The sequence below is a fragment of the Phalacrocorax aristotelis genome, chromosome 30 (genome assembly GCF_949628215.1).
Source record: "Phalacrocorax aristotelis chromosome 30, bGulAri2.1, whole genome shotgun sequence".
NCBI classification, from domain to species: Eukaryota; Metazoa; Chordata; class Aves; order Suliformes; family Phalacrocoracidae; genus Phalacrocorax; species Phalacrocorax aristotelis.
This window is the reverse complement of record NC_134305.1, coordinates 491,372-510,028: the sequence shown is the minus strand read 5'-3', so window position 1 is coordinate 510,028 and position 18,657 is coordinate 491,372. Positions and strand designations below refer to the sequence as shown.

General features: G+C 61.4%; 3 protein-coding genes across 6 annotated transcripts; 1 reads left to right on the top strand and 2 right to left on the bottom strand.

The window, feature by feature from the left end:
- The first annotated feature begins 366 nt into the window (after positions 1–366).
- AKT2 (AKT serine/threonine kinase 2) lies at positions 367–11,114 on the top strand. The gene is made up of 14 exons (XM_075076407.1): positions 367–633; positions 4,096–4,242; positions 5,313–5,441; positions 5,601–5,712; positions 5,911–6,064; positions 6,284–6,415; positions 6,917–6,982; positions 7,136–7,204; positions 7,829–7,951; positions 8,410–8,538; positions 8,762–8,976; positions 9,055–9,142; positions 9,239–9,341; positions 9,631–11,114. The coding sequence occupies exons 2-14, from the start codon at positions 4,197–4,199 to the stop codon at positions 9,708–9,710; spliced, it is 1,446 nt and encodes a 481-aa protein (XP_074932508.1). The 5' UTR covers positions 367–633; positions 4,096–4,196; the 3' UTR covers positions 9,711–11,114.
- Positions 11,115–11,360: 246 nt separating this feature from the next.
- QPCTL (glutaminyl-peptide cyclotransferase like) lies at positions 11,361–14,186 on the bottom strand. Of its 2 annotated transcripts, none has more exons than XM_075076409.1 (7): positions 13,915–14,186; positions 13,267–13,407; positions 12,884–13,171; positions 12,594–12,746; positions 12,098–12,197; positions 11,761–11,872; positions 11,361–11,602 (listed from the first exon to the last, which is right to left on the bottom strand). In XM_075076409.1, exons 1-6 carry the CDS (start codon positions 14,125–14,127, stop codon positions 11,784–11,786), a joined length of 984 nt encoding a protein of 327 aa, XP_074932510.1. In that variant the 5' UTR covers positions 14,128–14,186; the 3' UTR covers positions 11,361–11,602; positions 11,761–11,783. The 2 variants fall into 2 exon arrangements, with proteins under 2 accessions (XP_074932510.1, XP_074932509.1); XM_075076408.1 differs by having other exon boundaries at positions 11,761–11,877; positions 13,915–14,175.
- Positions 14,187–14,861: 675 nt separating this feature from the next.
- FBXO46 (F-box protein 46) lies at positions 14,862–18,431 on the bottom strand. Of its 3 annotated transcripts, none has more exons than XM_075076395.1 (2): positions 18,360–18,431; positions 14,862–16,911 (listed from the first exon to the last, which is right to left on the bottom strand). In XM_075076395.1, exon 2 carries the CDS (start codon positions 16,847–16,849, stop codon positions 15,002–15,004), a length of 1,848 nt encoding a protein of 615 aa, XP_074932496.1. In that variant the 5' UTR covers positions 16,850–16,911; positions 18,360–18,431; the 3' UTR covers positions 14,862–15,001. The 3 variants fall into 3 exon arrangements, with proteins under 3 accessions (XP_074932496.1, XP_074932497.1, XP_074932498.1); XM_075076396.1 differs by lacking the exon at positions 18,360–18,431 and adding an exon at positions 18,253–18,294; XM_075076397.1 differs by lacking the exon at positions 18,360–18,431 and adding an exon at positions 17,507–17,564.
- Positions 18,432–18,657: the final 226 nt, after the last annotated feature.

Sequence of the window (18,657 nt, the reverse complement as noted above, 5' to 3'; positions counted from 1 at the left end):
TGGTGTTGATCGAGCCCCTCAGACTGTGCCCGGGACCCCCAGAACTGCGCCAAGCGGCTGAGGCCAGAGCAGCTCGGTGCACCCCAGGGTGGGGTGGGGGGCAGCACACCCCAGAGAAGGGGTACCCACGCCTGGTGGGCATCAAGCAAGCATCGCCCCCTCGTTCCTTGGCCACGCGTGGGCGGCCGGAGTGCGAATTTACACGGATGTATTTAAATTTATGAAAATGAGAAGGAGCGGGGGGGGCATCTAACACCCCCACGAGCGGGGTGGGCACCGCGGGCGAGCTGCGCGTGCGCGGTGGGAGGAGGCGGGCCAGCCTCCTCCCACCCCGTGCGCAGGCGCGCTGCCCCCCGTGACGCAGGCGCAGTCGGAAGCGGCGGAGCGGCGCCTGCGCAGTGCGGCCCCTGGGAGGCGAGCGGGGTCCTTCCCTCTCTGTCCCCCCTCGACCCCCCCCCCTCCCCGACCTCCTTCCCGTCCGTCTCCGCTTCCTGCGTGCGTGGGCCCGCAGCGGGCGGGGTTTCCGGGAGCGCGGGCGCCGTTGGGGCTGATAAGACGGAACGGGGAGGGGGGAGCCTCACCGCTACCGGGATGAGCGTCGGCAGCCGGCCGGGCCCGCGGCGTCCATGACAGGTGAGGAGCCGGCGCTGATCCCCCCGCGCCGCGCAATGGGTTCGCCCGTCCCCCGCTGGGCGCCGCGCGGAACGCACCACCCGCGCCCCTCCGCCAGGGGTGCGCAGCGCCGCCCCCCCACCTCCCCGCGCGCCGCCCAGTGGACCCGCCCGTCTCCTGAGGGGCGCCGTGGGGACCATACCACCCGTGGGATGGCGGGGGACTCGGGGAGCGCCCCACCGTGTGCCCGCCCGCCGCGGGGCTGCGAGGGGGGGCGGCTCTGTTCTTGGGGTCATTGGGCTGGGGGGCTCGAAGAGGGCTGTTCTAGGGGCCTGAGATGGGGGGCCCAGGCAGGCTTGGGGGGGAGCCTATTTAGGGGGATGACATGGGGGGCCTGTCCTGGGGCGTTGGCAGGTTTGGGGGGCCTGTCCCAGGAGCCGGGGGTGACTAGTAGGGGCCTGTTCCAGGGGGCTGAGCTGGGGGTTCTGGCAGGTTTGGGGGGACCCTGGCAGGCTTGGGTGGGCAGCTTATCCAGGGAGATGACATGGGGGGGGAGTTGTCTGTCCTAGGGCCCTGGCAGGCTTGTGAGGGGCTGTCCTAGGGGCCCGACTTGGGGGTGACTGGTAGGTGCCCTGGTAGGCTTGGGGGGAGCAGCTTATCCAGGGCGATGATATGGGGGGCCTGCCGTTGGGCCCTGGCAGGTTTGGGGGGGGGGGGTATACTAGGGCCCTGGCAGGTTTGGGGGGGGCTGTCCTAGGGGCCTGAGCTGGGGGTGACTGGTAGGGGGCCTTTCCCAGGGGCCTGAGATGAGGGACCTTGGCAGGCTTGGGGAGGGGAGGGCAGAACCTTATCCAGGGGGTATTTTTCAACATGCAGGGTGTGTGCTAGGGCCTTTGCAGGCTGGGGGGGGGTGTGTGCTATATGAGGATGCTGGCAGGCTTGGAGGGCCCTGTCCCAGGGGGTTGCAGTGGAGGGGTTTGGTGGGCTCCTTGTGGTCCTCTGGGGTTTGGGGGTTGTCCTTCACCTGGTCAGAGCTCTCTGCAGACTGGGGCATCTCTGCTGGCTGCTGGGCTGTGCTAGGACTTCCCCCCCACCCCATATCCCCCCCTCCAGGGAGGAGCAGCAGTACTGGGGGACCCGTCTGCCTTCCCAACCACCCCCTGAGCCAGCCCAGCCAAGTGCTCTGCCCCTACACAGCCCCATGCCCACCTCTGTGGTGGAGGGGGAACCTGGCATGCTCCCCCCCAAGCCAGGCCATCCCTGCAGCACAGCTTTCAGCAGCAACACCCTTCAGACCTCTGAAAGCTCCTCACCGCTCATCCCCGGGACAGGATGCGCGCCGCTGCACTTCGAGATGCAAATCTTCTACGGTGCTGGTTCTCAGATGGTTTAAAGTCTCCTGAATGCGCCTGAAATGGGGCTTTTTTGATGTTTTTTTAATCACTGCTTTTCAGTGCATGCCTAGAAACTGCTCTCACTGTGGGGCTGTCGGGTCCCTCGGTGGCAGATGCAATCCCCATCCGTTGTTGAAAATAACCATAACGATCAGGGTACAGAGAACTTGCCTAATGACCCCTGCTTGCTCCTGCTCTTCGTTAACCCTCAGGATCATATTAAAAATCCTCCAGTGCCTGCAAGGACGAGGAAACCATGACGGGGTTTAATGCTCCAAGCTGCTGGTGATTCCTGAACTGTGATTCTCCTGCTGTTGTAATTATCCTTAAACACACCCAAAAAGCAACAATTTCGTTTGGGTTGTTTTTTTTTAAACCAATACCATTTTTTTTTCATATTGCTGTCAAAGGATGACCTGGTGTTGACTCAGAGAAGTCCACAGGCTCTGAGTTTGAGAGCCTTGCTATCCTGTGCTTTGCACAAAAATATAGTCAAAGGTCAGGTGCAACCAACTGAAAGCCTTTAATTGCAGCTGGGATAATTAGCGTGATGTAGAAACAAGCCCCGGATGTGAAGGAGTGATGCCTGGACCTCACTGAAAACATCTTTGCTCACCACTGGATTTGAAGGCTCGTTATGTCCTGACCGTGTTCTACTCACCTCAATGCCACGGATGCACTGGATCCATGTCAAAGCTTGGCTGTGGCATGAGCCAATCCCAAAGTCCTGCAATCTCTTGTCCCTTTCAAACAGCTTGCTTAGGGGCTGTTTTTCACAAAATTTGGGGAATTTTTTTTATTAAAGCCTCTTGTGACCTCATTTGCATCCGTGGTCTGGATCCCTCGTGGGACACTTGCAGTGGGCTCAGTCTCTCTGGGTCAGCTCTGAAATTAATTGGAGCCCTTTTCTGCAGCAACCATTTTATTTCCTTTTTAATTAACATTGATGAGTTTTTTACCAGAGCCCATCTGGTAGCAAATCCATACGGAGACTGACCCTTCAGTAGCTGAAGAAACATTAGCTTTGTGCGCTGCTAGGTCCTGCCTGTATTTGTTCTGCCCGAGTTGCCTGGCTGCCTGCCCCACAACCCTGCCCACTGCTGGGTGAGCAGAGGAGCCCCAGGGGCAAGCAAGTCCCCAAAATCCTCCCCTGCATCTGGGATCACAGGAGCATCCCGGGATGCTCGTGGTGGGGGTTTCCGATCGGGGAGGCATGGGACAGTTTACAGGAGTGAGGAAGGAAAATTATTTCCCTCCTGCCTGCCATACTTCCCTTTGGAAACCCCCTCATCCCTGCGGCAGGGGGAGTTCTAAAGATTAAATCGGAGCTTTTAAAATTAGGCTGGAGGTTTGGGAGTTAGGCGGGCGTTGGGATTGATCCAAGGGGATTGGAGAGGAGCAGGAGCTCCATCAGGGTAACACCATGCCTGGGGAGCTTGTCTCAGGCTGCTCTGGCTATTGCCTTTCTTCGGACACAGCAGGAAAACCCCAAACCCTTGCGCCCAGCCATAAATTTATGGGGTTGGGTTTTATTTTACCCTGATGAAAGCCAGGGGCTGGTGGAGGGACAGCAAGCTCAAGGTGACTCTGGGGAAAGCTGAGGTGGGGACAATCCCCTCCAGCTACCACTGGGACATGGCACATCCCCCTGTCCCACCGCCGCCTCCCATCCCAGGATTTTGGAGCCTGGGGAGTTAATCCTGTCAGGTGACCCCGATTAATTTTTCTCTAGCTGTTTGTTTTGCAAGGGACCATGCCCCCCCCCACCCCCTGTGAGCTTGTCCAACCCTCCAGAGGCTTTTTAATCCCTCATCGCACAGCGGCAAGGTAAAGGGACGATGCCGACAAACCTGCTCCATCCTGGCACCTCCAGGTTTGCAAGGCTGCCACGCTGACTTTTAAGTTTTGGGGGTGGGTTTTTCTTTTTTTTTTTTTTTTTCCTCTGGGAAACTAGAGCAGCAGAGGAGTTTTTAACTGGCACGTGGGGGCGGCTTCATGCTGAAACTAGCTGCCTCCCCTCGAGGGAGGGAAAAGAAAAGCATTAGGAGCTTTGCTGGCTTTCTTTGAGCATCCCTCTCTTCTCCTGCAGGTCGTCTCCGCTCTCGCCACTCCTCCCGCAGCCACTGCTGCGGGTGTTAGCCACTTCCCTGGTCCTGTGGCAGAGAGGGTGTTAGAGCCTGCGGCACCACCATGAACGAAGTGTCAGTCGTGAAGGAGGGCTGGCTGCATAAGAGAGGTGAGGGAGGCGAGCCGGGGAGCTGGCTAAGTGGCAGTGGCATCCCTCCAAGGCTGGGTCACCGCAGGGAATCTGGCACTACAGCTGCCGCTGGGAAAGGAGAGCTCCGGTTTCCAGTTACTGGTGATTTTAACCTTTCCCTGGTGCAAATGCAGGCAGCTCTCCACTTCCCCTTGCCCCAAAACAGGGAACAAGGCACCTTGGCACTGCAGGGCATCCTGAAACTCACCAGTGTTTACCCCTTCAGCTTTCTCCAGCTCCTGGCTCAGCTCAACAGCTCTCCTGGCAATCAGCAATGTCGGTTTGCTGGCATTTGGTCTGTGCCACAAGCAAATCCTCTGGCAACATCATTTTTAATTGCTTGCTGTGGTGGGAAGCTGAAGGACAATCCCAACATCTCCCCACAGACCCTCTAACCTGGTTTGCCATGGTGGCCCTGCAGCAAGACCCCCAGACAGCCCTTTTATTTTTAGCCGTACATACGGATCATCACAGCATTGTAGCAGCTGCGCACATGGGGTTTTATTTTTAGACCCATTGAAGGTGGCTCTTATTTTTCCTTCCCTTGCTGAGGGTGGTTTGCAAGGGGAGCAGGCATGAAAGCCATCTGTCTCCAGCCACCTTTCTACTACGGGCAGCCCAGCCAGATCCCTGTGTCCAGCAGGTTCGTGGATTCCTCCTTCTTCTAGGCAAATATAGCCAGAGAGAGGGAAGCCAGGGCCTCCCTCCAATGCTGTGTCTTTATTCAGAGCTGCCAAGGCTGCTTCGGGTCAATTTTGGAGCTGCTGAGGGAAGCATGAATCTTTTTTGCTCTGTGTTCCCTCAGACCAAGCATGTTTCAGGCTGACCTGCTGCTCATGCCTCTCCTAAATTACAGCAGCTGGCTGTGTTTTGCAGGAGCTTCTCCAAAGCTCCTAGAAACAGCCTGAAGAAAAACATCTGCTTAATTTTCCATCTACGAGGGGTCCTTCTGCTGCTTAATTTGCCAACTTGGCAACGAGACCCCTGCTGCGAGGGGTCCTTCCCTGAAAACCCATGCACCATACCCTGTTCCCCCCACTCTCTTGCAGGAGAATACATCAAAACGTGGCGTCCCCGGTATTTCCTGCTGAAAAGTGACGGCTCCTTCATCGGCTACAAGGAACGGCCAGAGACATCCGACCACAGCTTGCCACCTCTGAATAACTTCTCGGTAGCGGGTATGTCAGTGTGGGCAGCTTTGGGGCTGTCCGCAGTTACAAGCTGGCATCGAGCAGGGTGTCTTCGTTCCTAGTGCTGTTAAATAAGGTTTGGAATGAGGATATTTGATCCCAAATCATCCTTTTCCCTTTCTGTCATTTATTTTTGAACCTTCGCAGAGTGCCAGCTGATGAAGACTGAGCGGCCTCGGCCCAACACCTTTGTTATCCGATGCTTGCAGTGGACCACGGTCATTGAGAGAACCTTCCACGTGGACTCTCCTGAAGAGCGGTAGGCGCGTGGGATGGCCCCTTCCTTTGGGAATCAGGGATAAATAGCTTGTTGCGTTGATGTTAGCTGGAGGAAAGCCCCAAAATCTCTTGGTTGTGACTCCCATCCACCTGCCTGCAAAGCCTGGAGAGGCGGGCACAGCCCCCCTCAGTGATACTCATCACAGCCCTGTGCTGCCAATCCCCTTTTTCTCCATAGCGAGGAGTGGATGCGAGCCATCCAGACAGTAGCAAACAGCCTGAAGAACCAGGAACCGGAGGCGGACACAATGGATTACAAGTGTGGAACTCCTAATGACAGCACTGGCGCCGAGGAGATGGAGGTGGCCATAAGCAAGACCCGCGCCAAGGCCGTAAGTCACCCCTGGCGTGGCACCGTCTCTTGCTACAAGCGGGATTGTGGTGGATTGGGACCACCAAGCAATGAGGGAGGCTTATGGGATAAACCTCATTCCTGTGGTGTCCACTGTCACTGGGATAATCGCGAGTGAAATAGCTCAGAAAACTCTTTCCCATCCCGACCTCACTTGCCCATGCCGCAGACTCACCTCTGTCTCCCCGTTCCTCCCCAGACCATGAATGATTTCGATTACCTGAAGCTCCTGGGAAAGGGCACTTTTGGCAAAGTCATCTTGGTGCGGGAAAAGGCCACTGGCCGCTATTATGCCATGAAAATCCTACGGAAAGAGGTCATCATTGCGAAAGTACGTGCTGAGCCCCAGCTCACCCAGAGGGTGAAGGGTAAAGTTGGGAGCCGGCAGGGCATAAGGGATCATAGAATCATGGAATAGTTTGCGTTGGAAGGGGCCCTTAAAGGTCACCTAGCCTAACCCCCCAAATGTTGGGATGGTTTCAAAATGTGCTTCTGAAGAGCCAAGCAATGGCCAGCTCCTGCTGTGCTCTAAATGCTGGGGGATTCCAGGAATTGCCCTTATTTCAAAACGCCAGGCCTGTGTTGTAACGCATCGTTGGGTGATACCGTGCCACCCACTCACTCACCTCTTGGGGGATACGATGCGGACACATCCTCTGGATGATCCGGCCGGTGAACCCTTCACCCCCACAGGGATGAAAAGTTGGCACTTTGAGCTCCCACCCGTTTTTTTTTCTGAAAATAGTTCGCAGAAGGGAAAAAAATCTCTGATTTTTCCATAAACAATGGGGAGTAAATGGCGCTTAATTTCTCCTCATCTTCTCATCTGCAGGATGAGGTGGCACACACTGTTACAGAGAGCCGGGTGCTGCAGAACACCAGGCACCCCTTCCTCACCGTAAGTACGGGCTGGTGGCAGCGAGGGAGCAAGCGGGCGGCAGGCTGGGATGTCTGGCATCCCCCGAAATGACCCTTCCCCTCCCCTCCCCACCTCCACCAGAAGTGTAGAGCCCCACAGCTTCTCCAAGACCTTTTTGTTCCTCTCTTGCAGGCGCTGAAATATGCCTTTCAGACGAATGACCGGCTGTGCTTCGTCATGGAGTACGCCAACGGCGGAGAGGTGGGAGCTTAAGGTCCAATGCTTCCTCCGGGGCTTGGAAGGACCCTGTCCGCATGTTAAATAGCTGTTTTCAGCTAGTTAGTGGACAGCTTATTCCACAGTCTCCCCTCAGCACATGTTTTGGGAGGTAGAGCACCCGGCTCTCCTTTTAGCCAAGCTCTTCCCTCGCCTTCATCGCACTTGATATGGCAGTGAGGCCATTGCGTGCATGAAGCAACCCCCCGGGGGAGGCAGCAGGACCCCTGGGTCTGCCCTCCTCATCACCCGGGAAGCTGTGGACGTTGCAGCACCTCCAGCCATTGGTGGCTCAGTTACCTTCCGCCTTGCACTCACATACCACTTTGTTTCTCCACCCCAACACACTTTCCCGTGAGGGGGGAGCGCAGCCAGCGGCACAGCCCCTCAGCCAATGCACAGCGGCGTTTTCCCCCCAGCTCCTGCTGGCAGAACAGAGTGGGGACCTGTCAATATCTTGACCACTCAAGGCGAGAAGCTTAGGACATGTGTAACCGCGTTATCTGCGCACTGAGAGCGATTAACCTGGGTTTCACTGTTTTGTGGGTTGTGGTTTTTTTTCATGCAGTTGTCGATCAGCTTGTTTGTCTTGTTTTTCTTTCCCTGAAGCTGTTTTTCCACCTCTCAAGAGAACGCGTCTTCACAGAGGACCGAGCCCGTTTCTACGGCGCAGAAATAGTCTCTGCACTGGAGTACCTGCACTCCCGGGATGTGGTGTACAGGGACATTAAGGTACCAGCCTGGCAGCAGCAGCGTCCCTAAGCAGTGCCTGCACTCTGTCTTAGTGCCAAAGCAATTTGAATCTTCCTGGGTTGGTGCCTGGGGTTGTGGAGTTGCTCCCAGCTCCCCTAAAAATCACCCTGAGGGGCTTTGAGGGGTTTCAGCCAGCAGAGTGTCATGCTCGCTTGATGAAAGCTGCCTTTCTCCGCTGCTGCTCGCTGTGGGTGGTGAAGAGCCACTTTCCACCTGGGTCTGGGGACGTTTTCACACATATTGTTGCAGGAGGAAGGGGGCAAGCTCAGCTTCAGCAGAGAGAGTTTGACTCTGCCCTGTGGGGAGGTGTTACCCTCATCCCCATCACATGGCAATGGATCAAGACCCCAACCACCTGATGGAGCCTTTTGGGGAGCGGCATCTGTCCCATGCTCCTGACCTTGCTCAGCTCCGAACCTTTTCTCCCACCTTTTCAGCTGGAAAACCTCATGCTGGACAAAGATGGCCACATCAAAATCACTGACTTTGGGCTCTGCAAGGAAGGCATCACAGATGGAGCCACCATGAAGACCTTCTGCGGTACTCCTGAGTACCTGGCTCCAGAGGTACCGAAAGCATTCCTGCAGCCAGGCTTTCCTGAAAACTCTTGGGCCAAAGAGGTTTTTTCTGTGGAGGTTATTCCCAAAGACCAAGATGGCTGCGGCTCAGTAGGGGCTTTTCCAAACGCTTGGGTTGCAGGAGTGGTTGTACTGAGAATGGGAGTCCCTGGTGTTGCTGCCTGATTCTTCGGCCTTGTCAGTGCCATACTCTCCGTCTTCCCCCACGCAGGTCCTGGAGGACAACGACTACGGCCGTGCCGTAGACTGGTGGGGCTTGGGAGTTGTCATGTATGAGATGATGTGCGGCCGCCTTCCCTTCTACAACCAGGACCACGAACGCCTCTTTGAGCTGATCCTCATGGAGGAGATCCGCTTCCCTCGTACCCTCAGCCCTGAGGCCAAGTCTCTGCTGGCTGGGCTGCTCAAGAAGGATCCCAAACAGAGGTGTGAGGGTCTGCCGGGGATGAATGGGGGGACCGTGGAGCTACCAGCAGGTCCAGACGTGCCCCTCTGTGCCTACAGGCTCGGCGGAGGTCCCAACGATGCCAAGGAGGTGATGGAGCATCGCTTCTTCGCCCCCATCAACTGGCAGGACGTGGTTCAGAAGAAGGTAGGAAGGGAAGGGAGCGCTTTGGGGGTGGGGGGGGCGAGGGGGCAGGTGAGCACTTGGCACGCTGCTGGCAAACAAATTTCTGGTGTCTGTCAGCTGGTCCCGCCATTCAAGCCCCAAGTGACGTCTGAGATTGACACACGGTATTTTGATGACGAGTTCACCGCCCAATCCATCACCATCACCCCACCGGATCGCTGTGAGTGCCAACGCTGCCCAGAAATGGGGACCCCTTGTCACCTATACCCCTTCCCCTCGTGCAACCTCAATTTTTCCTGTCACCATTTTGGTAGCAGGTGCCACCTGATGGGCTGGTGGCATTGCTGTCACACCTCTATAAAAGCTTGAGGTCGCTCTCACTGCCTGGCCATGGGCAGCTTTGGTGGCATTGCTGCTGCAGGAGGGAGAGGGAAGCTTCTGGACACACCTGGGGGCCTCCGTTGGTGGCTCCCTTACCCTCAAACCCTTCCCCATCCCTGGCTTTGCAGATGACAACATGGGCTCCCTGGAGAACGACCAGCGGACGCACTTCCCCCAGTTCTCCTACTCTGCCAGCATACGGGAGTAACCAGCAGCAGCAGGATTTGGCCTCTGAGGAGGAGGAGGGTTTGGGGGCTCGCTCATAGCGGGGGGCATTTCTCTTCCATGCCCAGCAGAAGGGGGGGGGCGGGATGCTGCAGGTCGCTGCGCCGCAGCACCTTTCGGAAGCCATACCCCTACCAAGTGCTCTTGCTCTGCGGCTCCCGCCGGCACCGAGCCATGCCTCCTGCCCCCGGCCTAGGACTGCTTGGATTTTTAATTATTATTATTTCCATTTTTTAAACTCCTAGAAGTGCTCGCAGCTTTTTAAACCAACTCCCACTTCCCCACAACAGTGGCCTTGATCCCCTGGAAGCTCGGCCAGCCCTCTGCCCAGTAAAACCCACTGCTCCCAGTTGGGGGGAGGCTGTTTTGACAGCAGAAGAAGGGAGGGGGGAACCCTGCCCCCCACCACCCACCCCATGGCTGGGAACCAATGCCGGCTGCCCCAAGGAGGTGGGTGATGACAGGACAGGACCCCTGCAAGACCATGGGGGGGGGACACATTTCAGCCCCTCATGTCCTCCTGGCTCTGCTTTGAATGGAACTGGCAGTGACTGAAAACAGGCTCTACCCTTGGCTTGGCACTGCAGCGGAGGGGACTGCCTCAGCCGTGCATCGACAGCACGGCCCTAAGGAAAATGCCATCCTAAAAGCAATAGTTTGGCTTCTCTGGTGCCTTAAAGCCAGGAGCCACGGTGATGCCCGGCTCAGGGACCCTGGCCACCTCCTCTGGCATCCTCACGGGATGATGGCGTCACTGGAACCAACAGCCTTTGGTCCCGACCCGGTGTTGCAGAGGGACAGGGCTTTTCCTGCCGCACCACTGGCTTGGCATCTGCAGCTGCTGGTGTCGGGACTGGGTTTCTTCTTGCACACGCTGTTGCCGGGGATGGATCCACACCCAACTGCTCCATGGATGCCTTCCAGTCGAGGCCACTATCACTAGGGCTAGTGGCTCCAGGCCCTGCTGGTGTGGCACAGTGCTGGTGGGCCCCAGCGTTCAGGGAGCGTTGCCTTCGCCACAGCGCCTGCACCGACAAGCCGGGCCAGTGACAAGCTGGACTTGCCGCCACCGCCTGGCATCTGCTGGCACGGCTGACACCAGAGCCGTGGTTTAGAGGTAGGAATTTGGTGCCTGGTGCCACTTTGCCGTAGGGAGGAACCGAGAAAAGTTGCTTTTTCTTACTTAGATCCTAGTTGCCCAAAAATCAGTTGAATTAACTTAAAAATACTGGTGTGGTGTGGCGTGGGGGTGTGAGACCCCATAACAAGACAGCAGTGGACATGGTGGCCCGTCATCCCCAGCGTGGTGGCAGCGACCCACTGGCAGCTGTTGCCTGCCCTCGTATTTGTACGGTACAAGCAATAAAATGGGGGTTTCTTTTTGTTTTTTTTTTTTAGCTTCTTTTTTGGAGGAACTGGGATCTTGGGCTATTTGGGGGGGGGGAAGGGGAGGCTGGGTGAACCTGGCTACCACCCCTGGGGGACCCTGGCGCTCCTGTGGCCTCAGGGATGTGCCCCAGAGTCCCTGAGGATCCCAAGAGTGATCCCTAATTGCCCTTGTACTCCCTGGCGTCTATCATGTGTCCCTGTCCCCAGGGCATCCCTGAAGCAGGTGACAGCACAGGACACCGCATTGGTCACTAAGCACTTTACTGGTGGCTTCCAGGGCTGCTGCCCCTCCCCAAGCTGTCCTTGGCTGGAGGCCGCGGTGGGGGGGTGACAGTGGGGCTCAGAGCTGCAGGAACTCGGCCACAAAGGCAACCAGGATCTTGGACAGGTCCTCCATGGTGGGAGGGTGCAGGTTCTCCACAGTGTCCTCGAGGGTGTGCCACACAGGCGGGAAGGGCGTGGGGATGAGGTGCAGAACAGGGACACCTGCAGGGACACGGTATGGGGGGACAGGATGTGATGGGGGATGTGTTTCCCCCCTCCCCGGATCATCAGCCCACAGGCCGCCATCCCGCTGCTTGGCCTGGCCATGCAGCATGGGAACAACACACCCCAGGGGATGGGGCAGGGGATGGGGACATCACCTCGCTGGAGGAAGGGGACGTGGTCATCCTCGACAGGTCCTGGGGCTGGGCTGAGGCGGAAGAAGGGCTGGTCCTGAGGAGGGGTGTGCAGCAGCCCCAGTCGCCGCAGCCGCTGCTCTGCTGGGGACAGGGTGGGGTAGGACCTGTGACACCCCTGCTTCCTCCCTGGCCCCACGTCCATCCCTGTCCCAACCCTCTGCCTCAGCTTGTCCCCCGCTTGTGTCCCCACCTGATCCCCTCCCCACACCCCATCTGTGCCCTGTCCCCATCTGCATCCCCACATCCCAGCCCCATTCCCACCCCATCCCCTTGTCCCCATCCAGTCCCCATGTCCCACCGATGGCGACGAGGCGCAGGAACCAGTGGTGGGTGCGGGGGAAGTGGCTGTGGATGGCAGGGTGCCGGGCGCCCAGCAGGTCCAGCAACACCAGCAAGCTCTAGGGACACCAGCACAGCCAATGGGGACACCAGCACAGGTGCAGGGACACCACAGTGCCACCATCCTCAGATGCTGTGGGACTGTCTCAGCTGTGCCAACACCATGTCACCACCCCTGGGTGCCACCGGACCACCCCGGTTGGGTCACCGCAGCAGCAGGGACCATCTCAGTTAAGCCAGTACCATGTCACCATGCTTCAGTGACATCAGATCAGCCGCCCCCTCACCCCCACCTTTGGTCATCATCCTTGGTGCCATGGCACCATCCCAGCTGGGTCATGGCCACAGCTACCCCCTCGCCACCACCCTTGCGTGCCACCAGACCACCCCGCCACCCTCCCACCACCCTCGGGTGCCACCAGCCTGCCACTGACATGGGGCTTGGCGCTGCTCACCATGGCAGTGATCTGTGTGTCATGGGGCCCGTGGGGGGTGGTGGCCATACGTGCTGCCAGGTGCCGGGCACCATAGAGGGAGTCCGTGTCGCTCCAGTCCCCAAAGGCTTCCTCCCCGTCCAGGAAGAGCAGCTGCAGCGTCACCTCGAGGCCCTGCTAGGACCCCAGCGTCCAGCAGTGGGGGAGGGACCCCGGCATCCAGGGGGGACCCAGGCATCCTGGGGCGGGGGGGGGTGGGGGGGAGGGGGGAGGGGGACTGGGTCTGGGCCCTAGGGCCACCCATCACCCACCCTGTCCTTGGCACGCTGCAGGGGCCGGTCGAGGGCAGCTGCCAGCTCCAGGAGGATGGCGCAGGGCACAGCCGAATCGGTGGCCCCCAAAAAGAGTCGCTGGCTGGTATCAGGGGGCAAGACCTTGGTGTCGTAGTGACAGGCGAGGACCAGGCGTCGGGGGGCAGTGGGGGCCACTGTGGCCACCACATTGGTGAAGGTCACCAGTCCCCGAGGAGTCACCCCTTCAAAGGCATCGAGCTCCACATGCCAGGCAGCCCCCAGGGCACCCAAGCACTCCACAATGTGCTGCAGGGATGAGGACCCTGGTGAGAGGCATGGCAGCACCCTCAGGTGGGTGCGGCAGCACCCTGGGGTGGAGGGGAGTGTGTGTGGGGTCTTACCTGGCGGGCAACGCGGCTTCCGGGCCCACCTGGCACCCGTTCCCGCAGGAGGGGCTGCAGGAAGGTGTCCCACAGGCGGCTGCGATCCAGCTGCCCCAGCAGCGCCCGGAGAGCCAGCTCTGAGGGGGGGCCAGAGAGGGGCTGGGGGGGGGCTGTGTCAGTATTGGGGGGCCCTGGAGGGATCCGAGGCCCCCCATGATGGGTCTGGCAGGCCCTGGGGAGTTGGGTACCCCGTGGGGGAGCTCTGGGGGATGTTGGGGGCTCAGGGGGGTGTCTGGGCATCCCTGGAGGGGTTTCAGGTGACAATGGACACATTAGGTGCCCCCATGATGGGGTCTAGGAGAGCCGAGGAGCGGGCTGAGGGCCCTGGGGGGACTCTGGGAGGTCCATGGGTGCATTAGGTGGCCCTATGATGGGATCTGGGTGTCTTGGAGGGGACTGAGGGCGCTAGGGGATACTGGGGGGCCCTGTGGGGTGGGTCTAATTGCCCCAGGACCCATTGGCCGCCTCCCTGATGGGGTCTGGGGGACCCCCAAGGGACTAGGGGCCCCGGGGAAGGTGGGGAGGTCCCCATGGGGTCTAAGGGCTCCCAGGGACAGCGGGGACATGCCGGGCACCCCCTCCCCGCTCCCCCCCAGCCTTGCTCACCGAGCCAGTGCCCCGTTCCGCGCTGGGCCAGGCGACGTAGAGGAGTGCGGCGGCAGTCGCCAGCGCCAGGAGCGGCAACAGCGGCCGGGTACAGCGGCGGGACCGCGGGCAGAGCCCGGGCCCCGGCACCGGGAGCGGGACCCCGGCAGGACCGGGAGCGGGACCCGAACCCGCGGGCCGGGAGCGGCGGGAACCTCCGGCGCCCTTCCGCATGGCGAGGGGGCGGGGCTTCCCGGGGCGGGGCCGCGGAGGGTGGCCGGGCGACGAGGACGCCCCTAATAGGGTACGAGGCGGGGCTTCCGATCTAGGTCACGCCCACTCCCGGCGAGGCCGGCTCCGGGTGTACGCGGATACGCATGCGCGGCGGCCCCGGGCAGGCGTTGGCGCATGCGCAGACACCCCCCCCGTGGGGACAGAGCGACCGGGTGCAGCCGTGACCCCCGTGGGACGTCACCCTCAGCCGTGATGTCACGCTCAACGTGTGACGTCACCCGGGGCGGGGGGGGCGTCACTCTGGGCAGGATGTCAGCTCAGACCAGGACATCACCCCTGAGATGTCACCCTAGCAGGGGACGTCGCTGCGCCATGGACATCCCCCCGTGCCAGGAGGTCACCCCAGGTGGGGATGTCAATCCAGGGAGGATGTCACCCTCCATGGGGACGTCACCGTGGGCGGGATGTCACCCCAGAGGGGGCCACCGCCCTCCACGGCGCTGAAGCCACCCACCACGGTGCCACCACCCCAGATGGGGATGTCACCCTCTGTCTGGCCACCCCCTTCCACAGGGCCACCCACCTCTGCAGGGCCACCACTGCAGATGGAGACGTCACCCTCCCTCTGGCCACCCCCCACCCTCCACAGGGCCTTCGCCCTGGATGGGACCCTTGCCCTCCTCGCTGCCCCCACCCCCCCACCACTTTGTTCCTTTTTCTTTTTTTTCTTCAAGTTTTGGCGTTTGATGATGGTTTTTTCTTTTTTTTTTTTTTTCCACCTTCTCCTCCGCCCTTTCCAGCAACCGCCGCTGACAACTTCCACCCTCCATGTCCCCATGATCTGCCACCACCATCCCCGCTGGCTCCTGTCCCTTCACCTGCTGTCATCGCGCCGGGTGGCTGGGTGTACCCAGTTGTTGTCGTGCAAGCCCACCCTGCAGCCAGGCGCCTCCTTATCAGGTCTCCGGCAGCACATCCAGTAGGATCGGCCATAAGGCAGGTCGTGGTGGTAGGGCTTGGGATGCCACCGACACAGGGATACGTCCCCCTTCTCATAATGCTTCTTGCACTGCTTGCAGGGGTCGTCACGGTAGAGGGGATCACGGTTCCAGCGGGAATCGGTGGCCTGCACCCCAAAGGTCTCGATGATGGACTTGAAGTAGTGGCAGGAGCACTTGAGGGCGGCCAGCGCTTGGGTGGGCAGGTAGCTGAAGATCTTCACCATGACATGCTCTGGCAGCAGGAGCATGTACTGCCGGGGCTCCAGCAGCCGCTGGATCTTGAAGCGGATCTCCAAAAAGTCGTGGGAGACATGACGGTACAACCGGCAAAGTGAGGGGTCAGGGACAGCTGATGGCTCCTCGCCGGCCTCTGCATCCTCTGCCACCGGCGTCTCCTCGGGGACAGGCAGGAGGAAGAGCTGCCCTGGTGGCGGGTCTTCCTGTGCCGCTGCTGGCAGCCGCACCGTCTCCTCCTTCATCTTCTTGGCACTGTCCTTGCCAAAGAAGACGCATTGGTCCACCACCCCCGTCACCACCACGTCCACATGGAAGCCAGAGGCACAATCCCGTGCTGACACCAATGACCCCTCACTGGTTCCTTCGCTCGTCTCCGGCTTGACAGCAGTCACTGACCCCTCACCACATCCCATGTCCACGTCAGGGACATCCCCATCTCCCTTGGGACCAGCGGTGGCCAGGAGGAACTCCACATTGTTGGGCAGCGTGTCACGGGACGGGCTGATCAGCTGGTAGAGGTCACAGGTGATTTTGTCCTTGGCACGACCGCCAGCATTACCACCGCCACTCGCCGTCCCGCAGCTCATAAAGACACAATTGGGACGCCCAACACCACCCGGCTCAGCTGCGGCGGCTCCGGCACGGGGCTCGCGGCCGCTGGAGATGCGGAAGGCGATGCGCACCTCACCGGGACCTGGTGCCGACGATGCTGCCGCCGCAGCAGCACATTCGGTGCCTGGGCGGCACAACCCATTGGGCCGGGTGCCACCATGCTCCCGCTGCCGTGACTCAAAGTGGGCAACAGCTTCAGCCACCCGGCTGCAATCGGAGCCACTCGGCGCTTTGGTTTCACCGCCAGCCGCCTCCACGAAGACAACTGGGGCAGCAGGAGCACCGCAGGGCCGGGGGAAGCTCTGCAACGCCAGCGCCGTCCTCTGCTCCACCAACGCCACCATCTCCGCCACTGACAGCAAGTCAGGGGCTTCACTGGCAGCAGTGGACGGTTCAAAGGGGCGTGGGCAAGCCGGGTCCCTGCCGCCAGTAGCCCATGCTGGGTTTGGCTTGCTCTTAGTGGGGTCGTGGCAGCGCCGGCGCCGCTTGGCTTTGGAGCTATCGCTGCCCCAGTTGCCCTTTACCTTCATGGTGCTGGCGCGGCCACTGGTGCCACCGCTGCCGATGCCACCGCTGCACTGGTGCGCCACAAAGAAAGCCACCTTCTCTTTGGTGTTGCCCGGTTTGATGACATACCACGTGTCCAGCAGCACCCGACCTTCCTCTGCAGATGCCGGGGGAGCCAGGGCAACATCGGCGGGAGCTGGTGGCGTGTTTTCGGAGGGTGCCCGGGCTCCGGCAGGCTCTTCGGTGGGACGGCAGGAGAAGGGTTTCTTGGTGGAGCCGGGACTGGGGCATGGTTTGTTCTGAGAGTAGGTGCCGAAGGGCCGTGGGCACCAGAGCTGCAGGTGAGGGAAGGCGTTGGGCTCCATCAGGGCAGCATGGCACTGCCAAAGCTGATGACGATGTGGGCTGCCGGCACCTGTGCCCTGGCCTGCCGGGAGACAAAGGGGTGTTTATGCGGATGGTGGGACAGCGTGGGGCTGGCGGAGCCAGTGTGAGGCTTTGGGGGCACTATGGGGCCGGCGGGGCTGGTGTGGGACTTCCGGGGACACTATGGGGCTGGCGGGGCCGGTGTGGGGCTGACGTGGAGCTTTGGCGTGGCTATGGGACTGGCAGGGCCAGTGTGGGGCTTTGGGGGATGCTATGGGGCTGACGGGGGGCTGGTGTGGGGCTGACGTGGAGCTTTGGGGTGGCTATGGGGCTGGCAGGGCCAGTGTGGGGCTCTGGAAGCCGCCAGGGGGCTGGCGGGGACAGTGTGCAGCTTTGGGGGGGCGCTATGGGGCTGGCGGGGTGAGCACAGGGCAGCGGGGGTTAACGGGGCCATTACCAGGCCGTTCCCAACACCATTACTGGGCCGTACTGGGGCCGCTGGGGGGGGTCGCTGGGGCACTGCCCGGGCTGTGCCCCCCCCCGGCCCCGCCCCACTTTGCACGCTCAGCCGCCAAGCCACGCCCCCTTTGCACGCGCAGAAGCTCCGCCCCCTCCCGCAGAAGGCCCTGCCCTATCCGGACGCCCCACCCCCTCACCGGCACCACCGGCTTCGGCCCGGCGCTGCCAGCGGGGGGCTGGGCAAAGCCCTTAAAGCGGCCGCGGCGCCCTCGGAGGTGGGGCTCGCCCCGCCGCGCCCCGCCGTTTTAACGGCAGGCCGTGGCAGCCGTTTGTTGACAGGCCCTGCGCGCGAGGCGACGACCAATCAGGGAGCCGCGTTCGGGCCATGCCCATATATGGACGGCTGCAGAGCGGTGGGCTGAGGGCGTGGTCGGCGTAGGGGCGTGGTGAGAGGGGGGCGTGGCCTGGAGGCCACGCCCTCTCGGGCCGCGGGGAGGGGAGGGACGCGGGCGCGGTCCCGCGTGGGCCCGGGGAGGGGGGAGGTGTGCGGAGCCGGGACCCTCGTGGGTGACGCAAGGCCGGGCCCAGCGCCGCACCCACACACACACCCCCGCCTTCCTCCCGCGCGGCGCTGGTACACGCGTGTCCCCACGCGCGACATGGAGACACACCCTCGGCCCCGCACAAGGCGGGGGCAGCCCCGCCCCCCAGCGCAAAGCGCGCCCGTCCCGGTGTCCCCGGCGTCCCACGGGCGCGGAGCCGCCCCCTCCCCTGCCAACCGCCACGATGTGTCACGGTGGGAGACGCCCGCCCCCCCACCCGAGCGGCGGGCAGGGACCCATATCCCCCCCTCCCCGCCGTGTCACGCGTCGGCGGCACCGGTCCCCGGTGTGAGGCTGGGACACCCCCGCACCCCGCCTTCCCACGGCCCCGCCGCCAGTACCGAGCGGTGGCCCCGGGTCTCCACCGCTGCCCCGCCACGCCCCGGGGCACCGCCCCCCCGCCCCCCCGCCGGGCCCCGCCCGGTGCTGCCGCCCCTCCCCCGCTCACCGGGCAGGTGCCGGGCGCGGCCGCTCCGCCTCTCCGCGCCGCTTCCGGGGTGCCCCGCGCATGCGCACTCCTCTCGCTCTCTGCGCATGCGCTGTCCGGGGCCTTATGGGAGATGTAGTCCGACCTGTCTTGCAGAGCCTCCGCGCATGCGCCGAAGTGGATGATGGGGGTTGTAGTCCGCCATCGTGCCGCGCCTGCTCAACGTCTGTGGTGGGGCGTGGCCCACGTGAGGGGGGCTCGACCCGCCCCTAGTCACCCCACTCCGCTCTCCCAGTGGCGCCCCAGTACCCCCCCCAGT